Here is a 24,903-nt window from a genome sequence, read left to right as displayed (position 1 = left end):
GTTTTAAATCACACCGGTGGCAATTTCATATGTTAATTAGAGTTTTTAACATTTAATTTACTATCATTCATATGCTAATTATAATTGACTAGAGAATTTTTAAAAGTTTCAAATCATGCATGTGGCATTTACATATGTTAATTAGAGTTTTTCACAATTTAATTTACTATCATTCATATGCTAATTATATATGACTATTCGAATTTTTAAAATTTTTAAATCATGCATGTGGCATTTACATATGTTAATTAGAGTTTTTAACAATTAATTTAATATAATTCCTATGCTAAGTATATATGATGATTATAATTTTTATTAATTTTAAATCATGTCGTATGTATATACATATGTTAATTAGAGTTTTTACCAATTTAATAATATCATTCAAATGCTAAGTATATATGATTATTAGAATTTTTATTAATTTTTCGAAGTAATTGTCATTAATCTTTGTACTTTAAATAATTGTAATGCATTATCTTCTATTTTAGAAACACATATGTAATGGAAAATAATATTCAGTGCGCTTATCAGTAGTCCCGGTTCTTAACCCTAACCGGGTTTAAAAAGAATTTGGAAATAGCGGGAAAAGATCTTTAGTCCCAGTTGATGAGAACAACCGGGAGTAAAGACTAAAGATATCTTTACTCCCGGTTGTTCTCATCAACCGGGACTAAAGATCTAGGGGTATATATATTCCCAATGCGCGCCCTCGTCTTCTCCACAAACACTTAGAAGTTTTTGCCCGATCAATCTCTCTCGGCTTCTCCTTCGCCGCCACTGCCTAGGGCATCCCCGCGCCGACGCCGCCGCCGTATCTCGCCGTCGTCTCGCGCTCGTCGTCGTCGCCGCCGCCTCCGCCTCCTCCGCCACCGCCGCATCTCTGGGGTGAGAGCCGCCGCCGCCTCCCTCGATCTCTCTCTCCGATCTCGATCTCTCTCTCTCCCTCTCGGTTGCCGCCGGCCGCTGAGTTTCAGACGCTGACGCCTACCTCATCACGACACGACGCCGCGCCACGACGACGCCGCGCCACGGCACCGGCGCCGCGCCGCCACGCCGCCGCCACGCGCCACCGGCGGCGCGCCGCCACGCCGCCGCCGCGCAACGCCGCTGCCGCGAAACGCCGCCACCGGGCGTAGCGCCACGACGGCATCGCGCCGCGCGCCGCACGCCGCCGCCGCGCCACGCCGATGCCACGCGCGGCGCCACGCCGCCGCGCCACGCGCCGGCCCGATGCCGCGCGCGGCGCCCCGCCGCCGCTCCGCTGCCGCCACTCCGTCGTCCCGCTGCCGCCACACCGAGAACGTGAACGAGCGAACGAATGTGAACGAGAACAAGGTGAATGAACGTGAATGAGAATGAGCGAACGAACGTGAACAAGCCAACGAATGTGAATGAGAACGAGCGAAAGAACGTGAACGATAACGTGAACGAGCGAACGAACGTGAATGAACGTGAACGTGAAATGCAATTATAGGCAGGTGAATGAACGTGAACGAACAAACGTAGGTGAATGAAACGTGACCTTAACGAGAACGCGAACGTGAACGATATCGTGAACGAAACGTGAACGTCAAATGCAATATATGTTACTTCGCGTTTATCCTAATACATCTTTTTGTATCTTGCAGAAAAGACGTTGTCGGAGTCGTCCCTCAAGCCGGAGTGGTAGAGCTAGCCCTCGAAGGAATTCGCGCAGGCAAGAGACGTAATTATATATATTATTGTTATATTTGTAATGCAATTAAGATTATTAGATTTGTAATTAGACTTAGCTTCTAAGATTGTGTAGGGTTCTAATATACGACAGTTACACTTAGCATACATGACTATTTTAGTCTTAGCATATAAGATTATTTGAGTTTTAATATAAGATTATTATATTTGTAATTAGACTTAGTATATAATTATTGACTAGCTAGAGTCCTATAATATACGTCACCTAGACTTAGCATATATCACTATTTGAGTTTTAGTATAAGATTATTAGATTTGTAATTAGACTTAGCATGTAAGATTGTGTAGGGTTCTAATATACGACAGTTACACTTAGCATACATGACTATTTTAGTCTTAGCATATAAGATTATTTGAGTTTTAATATAAGATTGTTAAAACATAAATGTCTCATGACTTAGCAGATGTTTCCTGTATGAACAAATGGCTGATCGCGATGAGGAACAGATATTGTACGATATAATCGCGGAGGGAAGCAGCCAGTACTGGAATGAAGAAGAGGGGAACGAGGATCCAAACCAGTATTTGAACGAGGAAGGGAACGTGGAGAGGGATGCAGAGGGGAACCAGGAGGGGCACGTGGAAAGGGATGTGGAGGGGAACCAGGAGAAGGAGGTTAGTGGAAGTCAACCCTCCATTGGACAGAAGAGGGCACGCGGGCAACGAGGTGCCCCGAAGAAGCTTGAGGGTCGGCACATCATAACGGAAGTGGAAGAAGATGGACGACCTAGTGCCCCGGCAGAAGCCGCCAAGAACTATGTACGTCACAGCGGTTGGGTTGTGCGGGATAACGTGCCTGTCAGTACGGTGTACTGGCGAAGAACAAGGGCACGCGGAGATCATGAGAGCTTTGTCCCAGATTCGGAGAAAGAGATGCTGTGAACCACAATGCTCGAGACATTAACCCTTCCCGCGGGTACAGAGGACAAAGTGCAAAGGTGGACTCTGAAGAAAATGGCAGAACAGTTTCAGAGCTTCAAGGGAGATCTGTACCAGAAATATATCCTGAATGGGCAGACACCGAACTTCGACACATTCCCAAAGCTAAGGGATCACTGGGACGAGTTCGTTGCATATAAGACAGGTGAACAAGGGCAGGCGATGATAGAAAGAAACAAAGAAAATGCCGCCAAGAAGAAGTACCATCACCACTTGGGGTCAGGCGGCTATAGCGTCGCGATGCCGAAGTGGGAGGAGATGGAGGCTAGCTTGCTTGAGAGGGGTATCGAACCGGCCACCGCTAATTGGCCGGAACGATCGAAGTTCTGGTACTATGCTCACGGTGGAATGCTCAACCCAGCTGATGGCTTACTGGTCTTCGGCGATCAGATATGAGAGGCTGCGCGTCGACTAACAGACGAAGTGGAAGCCTCTTCTCAGGGCACGTTCCGACCGGACAGAGAGAGGGACGAGCTGTCACTCGCCCTGCAGACTCCAGAGCATCCAGGACGAACACGAGGGAAAGGGGTGATTCCTTGGAAGATTGGGTTCAAGGAGGACATCCACACATACAGGAGTCAGATGAGGAGCAAGAGAGATACCGAGGCGAAGATTGCAGATCTAGAGTTCAGGGTATCGAGCTACGAGTGCAGCATGCAAGAGGAGGTGGCAAGGAAGGTTGATGAACGTATGGCCGCACATCGGTCCCATGATCCCCAGCCGACCATTCCTCCTACAATGGTGAGCCCGTCAGGAAACCGTAGCAGCTGCGCCTCAACGGGGCAAGTAGGATCACAGAGCATGGACGCCATGCAAACCCAGGACGAATCCACCTGCCCCGTTGATGACATCACTCAGCGGACACCATGTGAGCTGCATATTCCTTTCAAGAACTTATCAATAAAGGTAAGCTCGTAGTTTATATATTTTAGATTTGGCCATTCTGCTAGTTGCTGCTTATATATGTTGATTACTAATAAATAACCTCTCACCACATGAAGGTGGCGTCGGGCATGGCCATCCCAACGGACCCTTCAGGTACTTACCACTGCAGGCCGATTCCAGCAGGATACTCCAAGGTCGAAGTTGAGTTGGTCGAAGGCGCGTACGAGGACCTCGAGTTGGATTACCCTGGAGGAGACGGTGAGACGCATCTACGAGACACAAGCCATGCCATTATTCTATGGCATAGGCGGTACATCATCCTCCCTGGGCGACAAGCAGCGTCTCGTGCACCATCTCCTTTGGCTCCGCCATCTCCTCCTCAGGATCCTGCACCGTCTCCTCCTCATGCTCCAGCACCGTCTCTACCTCAGGCTCCTGCACCGACTCCTCTTCAGGCTCCTGCACCAACTCCTCCTCGGGCTCCTCTTCCGGCACCTTCAAAGTCAAGGGCCCCCCAAGCTCCACCGCTTGCCCACACATGGGCAACGAAGAAGGCGAAAGTTGACGCCGCCAAGAACAAGGACCCGGGGTACGATTGCACGCAAGAGGAGCTTGACGCTTACGTGGCATCAGAAGTCAAGAGACAATTCAAGCCTCGAAGTCCAGAAAAGAATATTCCTATAGACCCGAGTGTCAGAAACTTCTTCAGGGGTATGTCTGCACCTGCCAAGGAGGCCATTAAGTTATCGGACTATGAGCGAACGCTGAAGAAAGCATCTTCTAGAAAGTCCAAACCAGTCCCTCAGCTTGGAGAGCAACCAAACCAGGAGATCGAGCCATTGGTGACCGGTGAAGAAATGACGATAGAAGAATTTATTACTGACACCGGTCTAACTACGGATCAATTGCTAGGAGTCGCACCAATCGAAAAGGCGGAAGTGAAATACATGTACGAACTCGGTAACCGCTTGTCAAGCCTGAGCTGGTGCAGTCCCTACCCACACAAATGTACAAGTTCCATCAGCTGTACATGGAGATAAGCGCCACCGGTAGAGAGATGATCGGAGCGAGGATCAGGGACATAGACTTCTTGCAAGGAGATGACATTCTCTGGATCAATTTCAAGGGAATCTACGAACTATACCAGCTAGACGCCCTCGACATCTCTATTATGAGTTGCTGGATTTTGTAAGTATATCGTTCAGTTAGATTTCTTACTACGTCCCCTTTAATTAATTAGGTCCTTGTATATAAGTAGACTATAGAAAATAATATACTCTGTTTTATCGTTGTAGAATGGAGATTCAAAGGGCCCGACGGCGGGGGGTTTTCGATACTGGATTCATCGACCCTCGGAATGTAAACGTCGCAATGCTCGACCAATATCCGCAAGCCACAGAGGACAATCTCGTCCATCTCCTGAAGGCGCAGCATTACAAGACGTTCATACTGTTGCCGTACAACACAGAGTTAGTTTAATTTTACTGTCTTTCTATACCAAATTTCATTCATGTACGAACTTGCTAAGTGTTTCATATGTAATGCATCCCACGCACATTGTAGATTCCACTGGGTGCTTTTACTCTTCGACCTGTCGGCCTGCACCGTCAACGTATATGACTCAATGAATAAAAAAGAGTCTACGTTTGACAAGGTTTTCGAACTTATAGACAGGTACTGTCATAAGTTCCTCTGTTAATTAAGAAAATCTTGTTATGTTAATTGCTACTACGAATCATAGTTTTAAACTCCATATAGGGCTTGGTATTGGTTCCGTCATTTGGTCCGCGGCAACTGGAGAGAAAGACTTAGGCGGAAGTTCAAATTTCCTGTGAGTACACATGCTATACATTTATATTTCTCCGATTCAAATACATACAAGTGTATATTAATTAGATCTCTCGTCGTTTGTCATTTATTTGTAGTGCACAAAGCAAAAGTAGGGAACTAACTTGTGCGGCTACTACGTGTGCGAGTATTGCCACTGCCTTGCAGACCAAATCATCACCACAAGAGAGCTCGATGTACGTACAAATAAATTCAAATTTTCATTACGTATCGATTTCTTGTTTAATTACTAATCAATTTCATACATTCATATAGTTTATTCGCATGAGGGATAACCTGACCACACACAAGAAATTTATCGCGGCGGTTCAAGAACAACTCATGGGATTCATCAACGAACAAATCCTTGATCCCAAGGGTGAATTCTACTACGACGGAAACACAATTCATAAGTCCTTAGCTTCTAAGCTAGCGACTACTACTACGTCAAAATCGTAGCTAGCTAGGACATATAATGGATTGTAATTAATACATGACTACATATGTTTCTATATGCATGTGTACACATTTTCTATAATGTAAATATATTTTAATTTGGTCATATACACACACATATGCATTTGCATGACATATATATATATATATATATATATATATATATATATATATATATATATATATATATATATATATATATATATATATATATATATATATATATATATAAACCATGCAGCAACAGGGCCATGAAAAAAAAAGGTCAGCTCGATCTTTAGTGTTACCAACCGGGACTAAAGATAATGATCTTTAGTCCCGAATTGATAGTCCCGGTTTAGAAACCGGGACTACAAGGGGTTACGAACCGGGACTACATAGGGTTTCTCCACAAGAATGCTCCACTGAACCAAACAAAATCGATCACAAACGTACAGTTCTGCAGGGTTATTGGTGAACAAAATTGGGGGAGCTACTCGATTATTGGCCCGTTGAACTTGGCTCGTCAGGCATGATTTACGGATAGATTTCCGTCGTGGGTCACTGATTACTGAAGCCGAAGCTGCACACCTCGCTATGCCCAGAGCCCTAGACAGCCACGGGTCTACAGTGATGATCCACTTTAATTAAACTGGCCCATTCTGTAGCTAGCTAGATTCCAAAAGGTCGCAGCCCGTGTTCAGATGGCCCCCATTCATGCCGTGCCGATGCCGATGTAAGTTCGCTGTGAACTGTGAAGGGCGCATTTCTTTACATATTATCGAGTGCACGTCTGAATATCTGAGACACGTACGAAGTTGGGAATTTTCTTTGTCAGAAAACTCGGCAATTAATCATGGTTCGATTCGTCAATCATCAGCCAATCGTGATCGGAGAACATTTCCAACGAGCCACCAGTCCACCACACCACCACCGTATAAAGCTGACTGCCGGCTTACCGAACCGATCGCCCGATCCCCATGCCCAAAAGTGATTTGGCACCACCACCTGCATGCCTCAGTGTACTGCAATGGCAATACTGTTGTCTGCAACTGTACATGGCAGCATGACACGCTGCATGCTGCTCCCAACGCTGCCATCTCGAAGCCACGCGCCGACGCCGAGAAACACAGCCGCGACCACCGATCTTCGTGTGTAAAATAGGTGTGAAACATCGAGTTTTATTTTTGTTATAGTTGAACTTAAATTTGGAATACATGGTACTCCCTCCGTTTCAGGTAGTTAAAATCAAAATACTCTAAGTTTAACTAAATTTGTAGATAAGTACAGTAATATTTACATTATCAAATTAATTTTATTAAATTAATAATTAAATATATTTTTATAATAAATTTATCTTGGATCGAAAATATTACTATTTTTTTCTATAAACTTGGTTAAATTTGAAACAGTTTGATTTTGACCAAAATCAAAATATCTTATAACCTGAAACGGAGGGAGTAAGAGATAAGAGTTCGAGTCGGACATGTAACCTGAGAACGTTTAGATAGAAAAGGATGTCGCAATACAACCACAATGATTACAATGTAGAGTAAACACGTAGGGAGAGGATGACAAACGAGACCCATTAACTCGTAGTGGCTAGGTGATATATTGATAGGAAAAAAAGAGGAAGGTGGACTTGCAACCGGTCTTTGACAAAATCTCGGGGAAGGTAGCTACCTGGAGAGGAAAACACATGGCGGCGGCTGGAAGAACTACGCTCGTTAAATCTGTGCTTACGTCGCAGCCGATTTACCTCCTAACTGCTCTAAAAATTACGAAGGAATCTCTGGAGCAGATAGACAAACAGCGAAGACGCTTTCTATGGGCCGGCACGGAAGGTATTACCGGGGAAAATGTTAGGTCAATTGGACAAAGACATGCTTGCCAACCAGCCAGGGTGGACTTGGAGTTCTAAATTTGGACAAGTTCACGAGGGCCTTGAGGTTGAGGTGGCTCTGGCACAAGTGGAAAGACCCGACCAAACCATGGGTTGGTCTCGATACACCTTGTGACGAAATTGACAGAGACCTGTTCGCCGCCTCAACAGAAATAACAGTGGGTGATGGAAACACGGCACGCTTCTGGAGCTCTGCCTGGATAGATGGGCGTCGCCCTAAAGACCTCATGCCACTAGTCTATGCGATTTCCAAAAACAGAAAGAAAACTCTGCGACAAGGAAAAGAGGGTGACGCTTGGATAAAAGATCTGACCATACATACGCAGTCAACGATCACAGTCAGCCTCATTGAGCAGCTAGTCGCCCTGTGGGAAGCAGTTCGGAATGTGCAATTAGCCAATGGCGAACCGGATCAGATCGCTTGGAAATTCACCAGCAACGGGCGATACGCGTCATCTTCAGCCTACCAAGCGCAGTGCTATGGGACACCTAACACAAATTTCAACTCCTTGATATGGAAAGTGTGGGCACCCGAGAAATGTAAATTCCATGCTTAGCTCATTATCTAGAACAGAGTTTGGACATCTGATCGGCTTGCGACCAGGGGTTGGCAAAACAACGAACATTGCCCCCTATGCCGCTGTGAGAATGAGATGGCCTTGCACCTTGTAGCCACTTGTAGATACACCAAGAGAATTTGGCACCTTGTCGCCACTTGGGTGGGCCATCTGCTGCTGGATCCGGTGAATTGGGAGGAAGCCCACTCAGTGCAGTAGTGGTGGGAAAACATGGCAAACACGCGCGGTGTTCCAAAGAAGGGACTTAGATCCCTCATCCTGTTAGTGGTTTGGGAGATTTGGAAAGAGAGGAATCGGAGGATTTTTGACCATAAAGAGATGGCAACGAGCTTCCTGCTAACAAAAATCAAAGATGAGGTTGGCCTATGGGTTCTAGCAGGGGCTAAGCGTCTACGAGAGTTCGCCCCATACCTTCTATAGTGTACTGTAACAGCTTTTCTTTTTATCCTCAGGGGTTGTATTTTCTCCCACTCTATTCAATGAAAAGGCACTATCTTGTGCCGTTTTTCCGTTAAAAAAAAAAGAACCGGATGCGCGGCAGCCGGCAAGCCAGCCAGCCAGCCGTTGGGCGCGAGCACAAGTACGAAATCTTTTCGAACAGTGACGCGGATGACGAATATATTACCACGCGTTACGATAAACAGATAAGAAGATTTTGCTTGGGTTATCTGTGAGGGCAACGGGGGAGCACTGCTTTTTCTGGCCGAGCAAACCTACAAATATGCCAATCCAATCCGGATGAGGAATCAGTCTATATGAAAACACATCCATCAAGCTCTGATCTTCTTTAATTAGACGGACACCATGACCACCAGATTCCCATCGAAGCTCCATCCAAGGTTTTTCCTCCAATATTTTTCTTCTGGACAAGCCATGTGTTTGGACACTTCTGGTAGTAGCATAGTTTGGACAAGATCACAAATAAGCCATGTTAATTTGAGTCAACTGACTAATGCGCATGCTCATGTAGTACTAGTGTGTTTTGTCAGAGAGAGGGCACCCACAAAGCCACCACTGACCACTCGCTTTGCCAAGCAATGCGTCTTTTTCCACTGAGACCAAGGATGAATTCACAATTTGGAAGGAAATTAAAAGCGCTGATTAGATTAAGCGGCTGCGTAACATGTGCCCACGCGCGCCGCGCGCGTGCGGGGGTTAAGCCGACGCGTGCCCGCCGGGTGCCCAGCTGGCACTCTCCTCCACCGTCCGATCCCACCCACGGACGGCCACGATTCCCCTAGCCGAGATGTACCGAGTAATCAAGCCACTAAAACCCCAGCTAATAACTATAAGTACGAGGTGGGAAAAAAAATGGAGACGCGAATTGGAATATAAATAGAGGCGCGCCGCGGTCAAGTGCTACCATCCAAATCGAATCCCCGAAAGCGTTACTACCTTCCTCTCCAGATACTGGCAAATTATTTTCTTTACAAATCATTCGCAGCTAGCTTAGCTCGCTTTGCTTGTAGTGGCGACTTGTGAGGCGGAGGAGGAAGGAGATCGAGGCTAGGGAGATGGCGTCGTTGAAGTCGCCGGTGGCGGCGGAGGAGCAGGCGGCGACGGCGGCGGCGGCGGCGGCGAAGGGGGAAGGGGAGAGGTGCCCGGTGGAGGAGGTGGCGCTGGTGGTGCCGGAGACCGACGACCCGACGACGCCGGTGATGACATTCCGGGCGTGGACGCTGGGGCTCGCGTCCTGCGTCGTGCTCATCTTCCTCAACACCTTCTTCACCTACCGCACGCAGCCGCTCACCATCTCGGGGATCCTGGCCCAGATCCTGGTGCTCCCCGCGGGGCAGTTCATGGCCGCCGTGCTGCCCAGCCGCGAGGTGCGCCTCCTCGGCGGCCGCCTCGGCAGCTTCAACCTCAACCCGGGGCCCTTCAACATCAAGGAGCACGTCATCATCACCATCTTCGCCAACTGCGGCGTCTCCTATGGCGGCGGCGACGCCTACTCCATCGGCGCCATCACCGTCATGAAGGCCTACTACAAGCAGTCCCTCAGCTTCCTCTGCGCCCTCCTCATCGTCCTCACCACACAGGTCTCCCTCCACACCTACTCCGGTTTTACGCTGGGTTTAATCTTTCGGTTTCCACGGTTCTTTCCGAGGGTGCCGATATACTGAAATTTTGATCCGAAATTGCCGAAGTTTTGAACAAAATTTAGTCAAATTTAAATAAAATATTGCCAAATTTAAAAAGATAAAATTTAAATTTAAAAATTCGGTCGAAATAACATCATATTGGGTCCGAAATGACGTTCCGGAATTTTGAACCATGATTTTACGTAGCACCTTAATTGAATGCTTAATTAGTTAATTAATCACAAAGAAACAATCAACAAAACCACTTCAACCATATCTTTTTCCCTCAGTTCGATTGCTTGCTTCTGACTGGTTCTGACTGGTACTAAGAAATAAGAATTGACTCGTGTCTTCTTTTTTTTGGCGAATTTGTCGCGCGATTGCGACTTGTATGTTTTCCTCCAAAAGATGTGACAAATACTGAACCAATCAGACGTTCTTGCGTTGCTTTATCTCGCGTACGAGTTGCCACCAATCATGCAGCGTTGAAGTTGAAATTGAAAGAAAACCTCATGTTGGCATATAACGTCACCGTGAATCCATCCATGTACTAGGAGGCCCTACAAATAATTGGCGTGATTTTGTTCGTCTAGCATGCGGCTGCATGTGCCTCTTGCAAATTTTCGTATTAGTGGGCAACTTTAGCATTCCTGTCGGATTGCTGGCACTAAGATGCAAAAAAGATTGGGTATATGGTGACGGATGGTCCGTGCACGAGTCAAAACTAAGCAGTACTACTACTAGTCATAAATAGGAGTATGAGATTATTCTTGCATCATGATTAGACTAGTCGTTTAACTAATCCATCCCAAAGTAAAAAAAGAAAACAATATAGTTAACTAATCATGAACAGGAGTTATTCTCACGCAATTTAATCTGAGTGCGCTATGAATCTAGAAAAACTATATTTATTAATTTTTTAATAACTATTTAGACGATATACAAACAATGAGACATGAAAATTCATATCGTGGTAGATAGTATAAGTGTAGTAGCACAGCTAAGTGACGTCATGCTTGGCTTGCTGCATGCAGATACTGGGCTATGGTTGGGCCGGGATGCTGAGGAGGTACCTGGTTGACCCGGCTGACATGTGGTGGCCATCGAATTTAGCCCAGGTCTCACTCTTCAGGTAATTAATTAATCACGTCGTAAATCTCTCAATTAAGCAAGATCAGCCAGTTAACTATGCAGGCTAACTAATGATCTCTGTGAGTACATGAAGGGCGTTGCACGAGAAGGAGGGCGGCGATGGCGGGAAGGGGTCGTCGTCGAGGGGGCCTACACGGATGCGCTTCTTCCTCATCTTCTTCTTCGCGAGCTTCGCCTACTACGCGCTGCCGGGCTACCTGCTCCCCATCCTGACCTTCTTCTCGTGGGCGTGCTGGGCGTGGCCGCACAGCATCACGGCGCAGCAGGTGGGCTCCGGCTACCACGGCCTCGGCGTCGGCGCCTTCACACTGGACTGGGCCGGCATCTCGGCGTACCACGGGAGCCCGCTGGTGGCGCCGTGGTCGTCCATCGCCAACACCGCCGCGGGCTTCGTCATGTTCATCTACCTCATCGTGCCGCTCTGCTACTGGAAGTTCGACACGTTCGACGCGAGGAAGTTCCCAATCTTCTCCAACCAGCTGTTCACGGCGTCCGGGCAGAAGTACGACACCACCAAGGTGCTCACGAGGGAGTTCGACCTCAACGTGGCGGCGTACGAGAGCTACGGGAAGCTGTACCTGAGCCCGCTGTTCGCCATCTCCATCGGGTCCGGGTTCCTGAGGTTCACGGCGACGATCGTGCACGTGGCGCTGTTCCACGGCGGGGACATCTGGAGGCAGAGCAGGTCGGCGATGAGCTCCGCGGCGGCGAAGATGGACGTGCACGCGAAGCTGATGCGGCGGTACAAGCAGGTGCCGCAGTGGTGGTTCCTCGTGCTGCTCGTCGGCAGCGTCGCCGTGTCGCTGGTCATGTCGTTCGTGTACAGGGAGGAGGTGCAGCTGCCGTGGTGGGGGATGCTCTTCGCCTTCGCCCTCGCCTTCGTCGTCACCCTCCCCATCGGCGTCATCCAGGCCACCACCAACCAGGCACGCATCCATCCATCCATCGATCTCACCATGAATCATCGTCGATTCGTCGTTGTCCATCTCTGATTGTGTTAGAAAAAAACTTGTTGTGGTTGCAGCAACCGGGGTACGACATCATCGCGCAGTTCATGATCGGGTACGCGCTGCCGGGGAAGCCGATCGCGAACCTGCTGTTCAAGATCTACGGGAGGATCAGCACGGTGCACGCGCTGTCGTTCCTCGCGGACCTCAAGCTGGGGCACTACATGAAGATCCCGCCGCGGTGCATGTACACGGCGCAGCTGGTGGGCACGGTGGTCGCCGGCGTGGTGAACCTGGCGGTGGCGTGGTGGATGCTGGGCAGCATCGACAACATCTGCGACGTGGAGGCGCTGCACCCGGACAGCCCGTGGACGTGCCCCAAGTACCGGGTCACGTTCGACGCGTCGGTGATCTGGGGGCTCATCGGCCCCGCCCGGCTGTTCGGCCGCCACGGCCTGTACCGCAACCTGGTGTGGCTGTTCCTCGCCGGCGCCGTGCTGCCCGTGCCGGTGTGGCTGCTCAGCAGGGCGTTCCCGGAGAAGAAGTGGATCGCGCTCATCAACGTCCCCGTCATCTCCTACGGGTTCGCCGGGATGCCGCCGGCGACGCCGACCAACATCGCGAGCTGGCTCGTCACGGGCACCATCTTCAACTACTTCGTGTTCAAGTACCGCAAGGGGTGGTGGCAGAAGTACAACTACGTGCTGTCGGCGGCGCTCGACGCCGGCACGGCCTTCATGGGGGTGCTCATCTTCTTCGCCCTGCAGAACGCCCACCATGAGCTCAAGTGGTGGGGCACGGCGGTCGACCACTGCCCGCTCGCCTCCTGCCCCACCGCGCCGGGGATCGCCGTCAAGGGATGCCCGGTGTTCTGAGCTCGCCGGCCGGAGCTGCACACGGTGGTGTATGTAGGTAGCAAGAATTTGGGTTTGGATTGGGGAAAAACCATGAATTCAGCCTGGTGTCAGTTAACTGATACAGTCCTAATAGTTGTCAGCTGTTACCTCCCGTGTGATGAGTGTAACAAATTGGCTTCCTGCAAGGAAATGATATAGTAGCTAGTAGTTCATATAAGATCATGCCATTCTGGAATATGCTGAAACAGAGATGTGATGGTAGTTAATCATCAGAGAATCCGCAATTACGGAGCAAAGATGAAAAATGTAAAAGCACACCATTGACAGAAGCAGAGTGATAGAAACTGAAGTTGCACTCAGGTAGCAAGCATTTGGGTTAGGGTTGGGAAAAACCATGAATTCATACTGGCATCAGATAACTGATACAGTCATTATAGTGTCACCTCCTGTGTCTTTAGTGTAATAATGTGGCATTTTTTTTCTGCAAGGAAATACTATAGGTAGTTTATATAAGATCATGTCAATCTGAATATGCTGAAACAGAATTCTGCTAGTAGTTAATCATCAGAGATGAAGCAGTACTGTAGTATTATAATTGAAGAAAGATAAACGAACTCCTCAAATCAGCAATTGAACAGGAAACAATATGCCGTCAGAAACTTAATATTTCTACTAGCGTGAATCCACAACAACGAAGTAAAGAGGAAAAATGTAAAAACACACCATTGACAGAAGCAGAGTGATAGAAACTGGAACAGAGCATATGATAGGTACCTACCATATGCGATCCTTGTAATCAGCAATGGCACCATCCCTTACAATTGCAAGCTCGTCAGTTGTCATCATCAGTACAGAAGGACAGGGACATCAGATAGGCACCTTGTGGCCGTGAAACCAACTGCACCCTGGATGGTTCAGAGTGGCAGTTCAAAGATCTCGTCTGCTCTCGCAACAATGTGCTTCCTGCAGATCCATGCAATGTGGCCGTCATCTCTGTACCTAACGCGCCACAGACCAAATCTCTGTGCTATGTCCATCCCTGTCAAAATCCCTTGACCTTTCAAGAAATCAACAAGCCACTGTCTGGCCGTTTTCATATCATCCTCCATGTCATTTGTGCCACTCTGGCTGCCGTTATTCCTCGCTTTTCCATACATTGCCGCTGCGCCTAATGCCCCCAATGATAAGGCTGATGTGGTTGCACCATACATGACTGACGAGTCCAGCAAGTGCACTACCTCCCTGCTCAGGTCAGGTATCATCTCCCCCATCCCGACAATGAAATGCGCCCCGATCTTCAGAGCAAAAGTCAACAGTTTCATGAACTTGCTCATGTAAGGCAGCAAGGATTGCACTGCCCGGTTATCTACCTGAATCAGATCGCACCCGACTTGATCCTCCAACACATGCATTTCTTGTCGGAACTCGCACAGCATGTGTACCCGTAGGGACCGCATGCCAGGCAGTATTCTTGTGACAAGCTTCTTGGAACGGCTGTCCAAGCTTACAAGATAGAACAGCTGAGGAACCTTTCTATCCTCCAGCTGAATGCTGTAGTTCATTACATAGTCCATTTTCCTGTGGAGTTCAGTCACAAGGTGATACTCGTAGTACCTCAGCCTTGCAATTTCCTCCTTCAAGTCCTGGATTCCTTGTTCTATTCTCTTCAGTCTTTGGAGAACCATCTCAACACCTTTGGCAATGCCTAGTATGGAGGGATCAACTGCATCCGATTCAGCAATAGTTTCGGATTGTTGCAGATTGTCTGGGGTCACTGCAAGTTCAGTTGCAAGATGCTGTAGATCATAGTACCTACGATGCAAAACATCATGGAAGTCATCGTCTGATAGAAGATCTCTAGCATGATCTAATCCTGACATTAAGATGACCCTTTTATTGTTTTCAACTGCACTCCAGGTATGTTGATAATCGTAAAAACTTTCTGCCGGCAATGACAGCAGAATGTGCTTAATTTTTTTGACAGGTAGCAGCTGAGTTGTACGGAACCTTTGTGGTATGAGATATTTCACACAGTCAGGTCTGATAATGCTTTCCTTGAATGTCATACTGGGAGACATATTTAGTATTGTTGTGATTACTGACTTGTGCAGAAGCCTCACCATGTCTGTAACATTTCTAGTGGAGCATGCAAGTACATCTATGGATGAGCCCAACTTCATACCCAGCTCAACCCTTACATGGACACCATCGATCACCGTATAAATAAGGTTTTTCTCCAAGTTGTAGACTGCTCCTTGCTGATTTCCAGGGCACATGATTTTATTGTGCAGACGTACCTGGAAGGAAGATAATCTTTTTTAGAAAGTCGGATCGTTATAGTAATCGACTTAATCATATCCAGCTGCGCTCTGTACATATCTCTAAATAACAGGACCATCCCCTTGGCAGCAGTGTAGTAGTTACTAGTTAGAGTTACAGTATGTTTTACCTGTAGCCTTGGAAAGAAGTCATTTGTCAGAAACATGTGTGTATCTTCACATTCCATATGCCTTCCAGCATATCTGCACTCTGGCATGGTTAACTGCCACCGTTGAATCCCTTCTTTGCTTTCCTCAAGCATAGCTGGTACTAGAAGTAATGTGTTTGGGTTCCCAGGGTCTTGTTCATAGCACAGTTCAAGTTTCAACAACATATTAATGATATCACCAGATTGCAAGGATGCACCAGCTCTCCAGTTTGATCTTTGAATTTGATTACACAGCTTCTCTTGCAGAATCTTCTCCAGATCTTGTTTGCGGACAAAACCACTATTTTCTATCTTGATGGATTTCAATGCACCTAGTTGGCTGAGTATATCTTGACAGAACCATTCGCAGTTCATTATCAGCACTCCAAGCTCCTCAAAAAATATTATTTCACCTAAATCATGCAGTGACTTTGCAACAGCATGTCTTCTTGTGTCTAATTTCTCGGCATTATCATGCCTTGATCTCAACCTTAGCACTGGAATGCTGAGCTGACATATCTCGCAGAACTCAGACCATTTGACCACTGATTTATCATTCTTCAATCTCCAATTATGCAAATACCTAATCAAATCATTGCATACTTCATAAACTTGAGGAGCTTGTTGGAGAACTGTCTTTGTTGTATTTCGCAAGTGATGGGTGAGCTTACTTACTGAAACCTGTGATCTTGAGTCTACCACAAAAACGGTGGGGTAAATTTCAGCATATGAACAGAAGTCTTCTCTGAGTCTTTGTACAGCTGCAACGATCAATTGTAGCCCTTCTGCTAGATGAGATACCTTATCATAATGTGTGAGAACTATCGTAACACAGGGTATAAATGAGTGCGACACTCTTCTCCTAGAATTTGAAGCAACAAACTTCAACCAGTATATCAGCTCCTGTTCAATCACATCTATGCTTTTTGGATATTTATCAGCAGGCTTTCCAATCAAACTAGATACAATCATGAAAATCCTTGGACCACCATGCACAACAAACATGAAATCATGCAAGGGAATACTTTCCTCAGGTCCACCAATATTACACATAGTCAATTTTGTGTTGCCATCGAAAATTATATTCATCCCATACTCATTGGTGTGTGACATTTGCTCAATTGGAGTCTTTGAAGTTCTTATTTCATCCATGCGAGGCAATTTCATTGAATTCATGCAGTGCTTTATGGAGCTACACAAAGTGCTTTTACCTGCAGGATCATTAAAAAGCAAGCAAAATAAATCAACGGTTCGTATGCTAGAGCTGTGGTAAAGGTACAACATTATATAGCACCAAGCAAGAAATCAACTAAATTTAGGTCGACAGAAGGGTAGGTTTCATTTGAATGCCATCCAGACTCCAGCAGAACAAATTGAAATAGTTTAAACTTTAAACAGCAAATTGACAAGTTAAAACAAAGAAGAGCTGAACACGACAAAACTATAGATATAGTTGCCTTATTTCTATCTATAGATTACAAAGAGTAGTGAACAGTGGACAACGCCAAGGGTACCTGATAATTCTTGACCACAGAGAAAAACTTGGCAACAAGTAGGTGCACTTAGTGGCAAATCGAGCAAATCATTTGGTACAACCGAACTCCCATTCTGACCAAGTTTCTCATAAATTTCTCTGGTCTTACCAGCAACATGCAGAGGCGTTTCATGCAGGTCAATTTCTTCAATCCAAGGATTGACCTGCAACATGCCCATAATGGTCTGCAAGACTAGTTCCCCCTCGACTCCCCTGCAACCTTTCAATGATAGGTTTCGGAGAGTAGTATTCCTTTCTAAGCTTGTAAAGATTCTGACAACATCATTTGGCCTCAAGCTTACATCATCGCATATGGCCAACTGAAGTAGGCTCTGGTTCGTCTCCAACATCTGCAAGATTGCTGTTATGCCATATCTTCCTATATTTGTTTGCCGTCCACCAAAACTCAAAACCTTCAAAGTGAGATTGGCTTGTCTCTGAAGTGGTGAAAATGTACTCAGTGGGCACAGTAAATGCTCCAAACCAACTCCACCAAAGCGATTTCCATCCAAACTCAAGCTCTCCAAATAGCTGTTCTTGAAGAGGCCTGCAGCTATATACACAACAGCTTTGTCCCTGAGGCAACACTTGGTGAGCTTGACAGTTTTCAGCATCCTATTCCGCTCAAGGACTCCTCTGAGCTCTTTGGTCCACTTGGACTTCAATGGTACACCTGACATGTCCAATGTTGTCACTGTGGTGTTCCATGCCATAGCACAAGCAATCCTTTGTAGACCTGTGGAATTAATATTGTTGTAAATCCTCAAGCTTCCAGTTCCAGCCTGAAATTCAGCAATTTTACAACTGTTCATGCCACCTCTAGTATCACGACAGTGTCCCCATACATGCACCTCCACCCTGCGGCTGCGTGCAAGCACAGCAGAGAAAATCGGGGCTGCTGCAATGGAGCTATTGTCAAGGATGACCAACAGCTTCAACACACAATTTACCTCAATCATCTTTGAGAATTCTTCGGCTCCCTTAGCACCTATGGAATCATCCAATAGCTGGACCTCTTCCACGCTCCTGTTGTATGCCAAAGCTGAAGCTAGCAGTTTGACTCCAGATGCTCCAATTCTACACTCAGAAAAAACAATTGCCTTGATGGTGTTATTCCTTTGGATCATTTCTGATAGTGGGACTAAAGCAGCTGATGATTTTGTGCCAAAGACATTCTTTTGGAATTCTACCTGCTTCACACTTGAACCAGGGCCTAAAAATGAACACAGGAGTTGCACCCCCTCAGTTTGCCATTCAATACCATGAAATAGGAGGTTCACCACATTGCTATACATCTCCTTGTGCTCCAAAAGACGATGAAGCAACTTGTGCAAAAAACTGACACCATTGTGATCTGTACATGCATGAACTCTTACCAATCTCTCGCTTTCCATGGACATTCCAGATCCCACGTTTGTCGGAACCTGGTAGAACGCAATGCTATCCACATCCTTGTAATCCTGCAAATCAATCTCTGTGACATCCATGTCCTTTTGATTGAATGATAATTTTCTTGTGATCATCTTGTCACCCATGCTCAGAGGCGACGCTGTAGATGAGTAGAACAAGGAAGAGAAAGCAAATATGAAGATAGTCTTTTACATGCAAGGAAGATGTATATAGGTATCAAAGGAGGTTTTGGCAGATCAATGTCGCATATTACAACTGGAAAGAATGTTTTGAAAAGATGAGTTGCATGGACATGCATCAGATTCCCAGCTTGTCAAGCAAGCATGATAAAGAAAGGGACTACCTTTATCTTGCTTTGCTGTCCTGAAGAGGAATGACTATGAATCAAAAAAGGTAAAACGGCAATGTACAGCTGTGCAGGAATCAGAATAAAGAAAATTGTAAGGATAAACATCTTCAGAAGCAACCATCGGATTATTTAGGTAGTTTCATCTGCTAAAAACATAAATTTAGCATCTGGAAAACAAAATCATAATTTTGTCTGGATTCTCGATGCTATACATGACCAAACCATACATATGCTCTATCAGTCCATCCTACCTATGTGAAGCCCACCGAAACATCAACATGCACTTTGTAAACATCAGCACTCACTATAAAAAAAACAATATATTTTGTGTTGATGTTTTTTTCATTGGCATCATTCAGAAAACAAAACCCAAAAAAAAAAAAATCCCCCTATTGTCTTCATGTAACTAAAAGCAAATGGGTGCTTTAATGGAACTGTTTCTTCTTTATTGTCTTATTATATTGCGTTTGGCAGCATCATTTTTGCTTCATATAAAAGGAAGTTAGATCCTCAGATTTGCGACTGAAGTAAGGAATAATTGCAGCATGCTAGAGAAGCAAAGTATATTAGAGTCCACAATCATTGACCATTATACCAACAAATGGACTTCGCACAGAATCAAGCTAATCACTTGTAGATCTGTTCCGTCTCAAAGTGTTAGTGCCTAGAAGGTGAAAGAAAACAAAATGTGTATTTCCATACCGCCAAATGCAGGCAGGGTCAAGAATTGGGATCCAATGAGCAATCAGCAACAAGGGTGATACTGCTGCATTGTTTGATCCTCCACTTCCTTGCAACATCAGCTCAGCAAGGTAAGGGCATAATACCTAAGTTCTGGACCAGAAGGCTCATGAGTTCTCTTGCCCCCCCCCCCCTTCTTTTTTTAAGTTATGTCTATGATTATCTCACTGCTGTCTCCACCCAAATTTAATATAATGTTCACACTGTAAGCAAGATCTTAGATTCTAGACTAAAGTCTGGATAATGTGGTAGAGTGAACCTGAAAAACAATGAGAATTCCTGAAAGTGAAAATCTGCTGACAAATGCTAAACCAACAGAGTCCATATCCAAGAAATATTTCTATAATTTGGGTAAACATAAGGGAAAAGAATGTGCGTGCATATCTGGAGTGAGCATATTTGGGTCAAAAATTTTAAGAAGACGTGCAAACTTCAAACTATGGCAATACACAATGAAAAAAGAGAGACATTGCTTGACAATGCTCTCATACATATTGAAGAAATTGACACGACTTGTGCAATACAGGATTAGCATGGTAGAGTGAATGCTCTAGGGTGAGACAAGCTTTGGAACCTTGGATGCAGCAACTTCAATGCCATTCCCACTCAGATGCATATGGTAGTAATGAGATGCATTTGAACTATAACTTTTTACTAGAGCTTATACCGCAAGCTCTGCACGTATTAATACTGCCAATGTTTCTTCCATAATGATATCAATTGCTCAAACATTCCTTAAGTATCTCTGAACATGGAAAGTGAGGGAAATTATAGCTGACATTTAAGTCATGTCTCCCACAGAGATGATCAAACCTTAGAAAATTGAGTAATTGCTTCTTACCCTCTAAATGCAAGCAGAGGATCCCAATTGGGAGAAACAATGGTGCATAGCAGATGAGCAAACTCCAGATGATGTACTGCAACAAGCTCTCAGCTGGGCATGTGGTCCTGGTGGTGCAAACTGCACGATGATTCAACCAAATAAATATTGTTATTTTCCCAATAATGTCAAAGACCACGCATCCTATGCCTTCAACAGCTACTGGCAAAAATTCAAGAAACAAGGTGGTTCCTGCTACTTCAATGCAGCTGCAATGGTCACTGACCTGGATCCAAGTATGTTTGCCCTCTGAAACTCTGATACTTCACTGGCCTATTATTAGAAGCACTTTTTTGCTGGTACATACATTACTAGCATTGTAGCAAGAACAAAATGCAGAACATGCATATCCGTACAAAAGAAAAGCTCATGCATACTCATGACCCAGCAGAAGGGGACATGTTGCAGAACAAAAAGAGAGAAATAAACCCTCTATACAAAAAATAAGACTGTTCTGACATTCTGTGCAAGGAATTTCTTCATTTATTGTTTGTTAGGTAGCATGTAAAAATTATATATTATAGCTACACATTCAATACATCTACAATCTCTGAAAAAACTTGCATATCATTTTTACAGAAACCAGTTAACCTTTTTCCTTTAATGTGTATGTGAGGTCATTTATTTTAGATACAGTTGTAATTATTCCAATTGCATGCAGAAAACTCTGCTCTTTAGAATCAGGAAACATCTTACTCAGAGCATGGATAACACCAAAACATGATTACTTATGTTGTCTACTAATACGAACATCAATCATTGTTAATATTATGTCAATCACTTCATGCCATCTTGCAGGTCATGATTCGTGTCATTTTGAAGTGGTTCCCTGATACACCAATGAGTAAAGCACAGAAGAAGAAAACTTCCTTGTTAGCGCGGTTTCTTTCCCTGGTCATTCAGTAAATGAAAATGAAAAATATGCTTGACAGATAGTTTGTCTTTATGGGGACTACATTACTTGGAACACGAGAGATGAAATGTTCCTCCAATACTTCAAGATATTTTTGTTGTGCAAGTTAACTTCAATAAGAATAATTTCCATTGTTCATACTGCAACTTGTTTTAACGGTAAAGTGAGCGACTGGGACGGTTTCCTACAATGCATTAAAGAGGCCAGACGGCAGACAGGTAGAATATTTTTTTAGATAATGGATTAAAACCTGGTTTCTACATCCAACACGGATGTACAAAGCCAAGACAGCAAGTATATAGTTATAACCCAACATTTAATAGCTACTTGGTCCAGTATTGATTTTAATCAGAAATCCATGAGCAAGACTACAAGCTGATAATTCCAGAGGAAGCAGGTAAAACCATTGCTACACTATGCAGTGCCCAAATGATTTTAAGCATGACGTAAAGTTGTAAACAACATATGCTACATTTTAGGCATACTAGTTGGAAGCACTGAACCAATCTTACACCGAAGATGAGGACATGGGGTAGATAGAATTAAGACACAGCATTTGTGATGATTTGAGTGACCATGTTTGCAGACCAATAATCAAGGTTAAACGATCAGGATTGCCGTGGTACAGGAAATCCATGATTTTAAAGACATGGCTATGAGCCTATGAGATAGCATTAAATACTCCCTCCGACCCAAAATATAACAGCTTTTAGCCTTCAGGATTTGTCCCAAAATATAACAACTTTTTCACTAACATTCTCTTCCCAACCAATCACAACCCTCCACCATTCAATTTTTCCACCTACCTCCACTTCTCATCCAATCACAACCTTCTCACATTTAATTCTACCTTCTTAATAACCATGTCCAACCCTAAAAATCCTTATATTTGGGACGGATGTAGTAGAAGAAATAGTTTCAGTGTCACAATAGGTCGATCATTGAATGTAAGCACCACATCAGAATAGCTAAAGACAATAAAGTGCAACCATCAAGGTACTTTTGATTTTATTTCATTTCTTTTCTAGAAGGTCATGATAGAGATGCATACGAGTCAATTGCATGAACTGATAGGGCACCAAATACAAAGCATTCAGTAATGTAATACGTTTTCACATGCTAAAACACGATATAATCAGAAGAGCAGACTGGCCCAAGCAGCGATGAACGCAAAGCCACCCAACGGTGCCGTGGAAGAATACTTCCTGTCTTCAAGATAAGCCACAGTGTAGCACCTAAATGAAAACAGACGATGAAATTCCATCAACAACGATTTTGCAGTTCAGATACAATGCAATTAAACCCATGAAGATACTATTTTTCTCTTCTTTTGCCATTTCCTGATAATTTGGACTAATTTAAAGGAGGAAAAATACACGTACGTTCCAGAGAAGAGAACAATCCCAGCAGTAAGAAGCCCTCCAAACTGCAAGGATGACAAGCACTGAAGAACCCGTGGAAATTAGGAAGCAAAATAAACAGCAGTGTGGATAGCAAGTATACTAACAACATCGGGGCGCTTGGTGATGGGAGCCCCGAGCAACGCCGCGGTGTGGACGAGATGGTAGAGGGACGCAGTGTGCCAAACCTGTCGCCATTTTTTACCCCCAAATTGCAAGAATCGGATCAATAAATTGTAACAAAAAGGTCGGAAATAGAACGAATAATCCGGCAAGGATGAACACCAGGGAGCAATCCGAGTACCTCCTTGTACGCGGGGTTCTTGGGGCGGAACATGTGCGCGCCATAGGTGCCAAGTCCAAGGGCAGCAACCCCTGCTCAAATCCAGTCAACCAATCGCGAGGTTAGGGAAGCAAGAGGAGGAGGAGGAGGAGGACTGGAGGGGGGAGGAAGGGGAGGGCGGATTACCGGATATGGCGGCCACCTTGTGCCACAGGCTCGGATCTTTCATCGCCATGGCCGCCGCCGCCGCCATCTTCTTCCTTGGATCGCCTTCCTTGCTCGCTCGCTTCTGTTCTCTTCGCTCGTCGACTTCACTCTCCACCAGTCGTCAGTGTTGCATTTTCTCAAGATAACCCCCAGAGAGGTTCTAAATTATGCCAGCTATTTGCTTTACACATATTTCATTTTCATCACCCTTCGAGTCTACTCCCTCCGTAAATAAATAAATAACCTATGAATGTCAACCTGCACTCTTTTTTTTTATACAATCACAAGTACAAATGCAGACGTTCATAACGCGCGTACACTCACCCCTATGAACATACACTCTACCACTGTAAGTACCTCCGAAAGACTGGACGGTATATCTTGATATTGATGAAGTCACCACGAGCCTCGCTCACCCCTGTGAACGCATACTCTACCCTTATGAGCACCCCCGGAAGACTGGACCGGTATATCTTAATATTGACGAAGTCACCACGAGCGCCTCACTCGACTGGGCCGGCATATCGACAGCATATCTTGAGATTGACGAAGTAGACTGGGCCGGCATATTTTAAGATTGACAGCATCTTCGGAAGATTGGGCCGACATATATTAAGATTGACGAAGTCACTATGGGGGTAATTAGCTGTAAATGTGAGCACACATGTCAAATCTAGAATTTAAATCCGGTTGGGTTGGTTCCATCACAAAAAAATCTAATCAGCTACGCTCACTTCAATATCAACATGCACTTGTCCAGGAATATAACTAGGATTGAAATTACCCCAAAAAAAAACTAGGATTGAAATTTTTTTAACGAAGGATGTATGTCCGTTCTTTTTGTCAGAATAGAATGGAATGCGCGCACTTCCGAACTCCTGAAAGCTTCGATCTTCTTAAAAAAAACAAATTTATTTTCAACTTTGTAATAGTTTTTTTTTACATCGAATCATCCCGTTCATGCATTCATACCCAGGGAATATAAGGTTAATTAAATTTGTGTCATTATAAATTTACTCAGTTAAAAATATATCATGACTAATTCGCAATACCAGTTAAATGTCACTGAAATTTTGTAAAAAAAAAATAGTGCAAGTACTAACCGAGCAAGAATTTAATATACTAGAGATTATTGCTTTGTTAGTGGTCAAGCCACATATTATCCTATATATTTATATAGTTCATCCCTAGTTAATGATATTTCCTTTCTTCTTTCATTAAGCCACATCACCCTGATTATTTATATCCTTTGGATGATAGATCTATGATTCAAATTGTCTCTTCTTTATTCTCTCATAAAACCATGTAATCTTATTTTTTTTAGTCTTAAAATTGTACTATCAGTTTGCTTTAGTTTTGATAATCATATTACATCTTA

General features: G+C 44.8%; 4 protein-coding genes across 5 annotated transcripts; 2 read left to right on the top strand and 2 right to left on the bottom strand.

Moving 5' to 3' along the window:
* Positions 1-9,668: 9,668 nt before the first annotated feature.
* On the top strand, positions 9,669-13,708 carry LOC4334129 (oligopeptide transporter 3). Its single transcript, XM_015775199.3, has 4 exons — positions 9,669-10,343; positions 11,420-11,517; positions 11,611-12,463; positions 12,562-13,708. The coding sequence occupies exons 1-4, from the start codon at positions 9,819-9,821 to the stop codon at positions 13,357-13,359; spliced, it is 2,274 nt and encodes a 757-aa protein (XP_015630685.1). The 5' UTR covers positions 9,669-9,818; the 3' UTR covers positions 13,360-13,708.
* A 165-nt stretch (positions 13,709-13,873) lies between these two features.
* Positions 13,874-20,820, bottom strand: LOC107280430 (protein TORNADO 1). Of its 2 annotated transcripts, none has more exons than XM_015775195.3 (4): positions 20,684-20,820; positions 17,323-18,891; positions 15,791-17,019; positions 13,874-15,638 (listed from the first exon to the last, which is right to left on the bottom strand). In XM_015775195.3, the coding sequence occupies exons 2-4, from the start codon at positions 18,875-18,877 to the stop codon at positions 14,256-14,258; spliced, it is 4,167 nt and encodes a 1,388-aa protein (XP_015630681.2). In that variant the 5' UTR covers positions 18,878-18,891; positions 20,684-20,820; the 3' UTR covers positions 13,874-14,255. The 2 variants fall into 2 exon arrangements, with proteins under 2 accessions (XP_015630681.2, XP_015630683.1); XM_015775197.3 differs by lacking the exon at positions 20,684-20,820 and adding an exon at positions 19,096-19,115.
* LOC136355765 (glucan endo-1,3-beta-glucosidase 1) lies at positions 20,691-21,653 on the top strand. The gene is made up of 2 exons (XM_066308723.1): positions 20,691-20,958; positions 21,521-21,653. Exons 1-2 carry the CDS (start codon positions 20,691-20,693, stop codon positions 21,553-21,555), a joined length of 303 nt encoding a protein of 100 aa, XP_066164820.1. The 3' UTR covers positions 21,556-21,653.
* A 965-nt stretch (positions 21,654-22,618) lies between these two features.
* LOC4334128 (uncharacterized) lies at positions 22,619-23,656 on the bottom strand. Its single transcript, XM_015775200.2, has 5 exons — positions 23,505-23,656; positions 23,340-23,410; positions 23,143-23,223; positions 23,018-23,061; positions 22,619-22,870 (listed from the first exon to the last, which is right to left on the bottom strand). Exons 1-5 carry the CDS (start codon positions 23,569-23,571, stop codon positions 22,771-22,773), a joined length of 363 nt encoding a protein of 120 aa, XP_015630686.1. The 5' UTR covers positions 23,572-23,656; the 3' UTR covers positions 22,619-22,770.
* Positions 23,657-24,903: the final 1,247 nt, after the last annotated feature.

The sequence above is a fragment of the Oryza sativa genome, chromosome 3 (assembly GCF_034140825.1).
Source record: "Oryza sativa Japonica Group chromosome 3, ASM3414082v1".
Classification (NCBI taxonomy): Eukaryota; Viridiplantae; Streptophyta; class Magnoliopsida; order Poales; family Poaceae; genus Oryza; species Oryza sativa.
The sequence above is the reverse complement of the archived record's forward strand: the minus strand, read 5'-3'. Positions and strand labels throughout refer to the sequence as shown.

Bases quoted from the DNA above. Each gene is read 5' to 3' on its own strand.
- LOC107280430 (XM_015775195.3), bottom strand. From the start codon at position 18,877: ATGGGTGACAAGATGATCACAAGAAAATTATCATTCAATCAAAAGGAC. The intron at 17,020-17,322 runs GTACCCTTGGCG...ATGATCCTGCAG, and splicing joins CTGTGGTCAAGAATTATCAG to GTAAAAGCACTTTGTGTAGC. The intron at 15,639-15,790 runs GTAAAACATACT...TCTTCCTTCCAG, and splicing joins ACTTCTTTCCAAGGCTACAG to GTACGTCTGCACAATAAAAT.
- LOC136355765 (XM_066308723.1), top strand. From the start codon at position 20,691: ATGCAAGCAGAGGATCCCAATTGGGAGAAACAATGGTGCATAGCAGAT. The intron at 20,959-21,520 runs GTATGTTTGCCC...GCCATCTTGCAG, and splicing joins GGTCACTGACCTGGATCCAA to GTCATGATTCGTGTCATTTT.
- LOC4334128 (XM_015775200.2), bottom strand. From the start codon at position 23,571: ATGGCGGCGGCGGCGGCCATGGCGATGAAAGATCCGAGCCTGTGGCAC. The intron at 23,224-23,339 runs GTACTCGGATTG...AAATGGCGACAG, and splicing joins AGAACCCCGCGTACAAGGAG to GTTTGGCACACTGCGTCCCT. The intron at 22,871-23,017 runs GTACGTGTATTT...GTTTTCATTTAG, and splicing joins ATTGTTCTCTTCTCTGGAAC to GTGCTACACTGTGGCTTATC.
- LOC4334129 (XM_015775199.3), top strand. From the start codon at position 9,819: ATGGCGTCGTTGAAGTCGCCGGTGGCGGCGGAGGAGCAGGCGGCGACG. The intron at 10,344-11,419 runs GTCTCCCTCCAC...TGCTGCATGCAG, and splicing joins TCATCGTCCTCACCACACAG to ATACTGGGCTATGGTTGGGC. The intron at 11,518-11,610 runs GTAATTAATTAA...GAGTACATGAAG, and splicing joins GCCCAGGTCTCACTCTTCAG to GGCGTTGCACGAGAAGGAGG.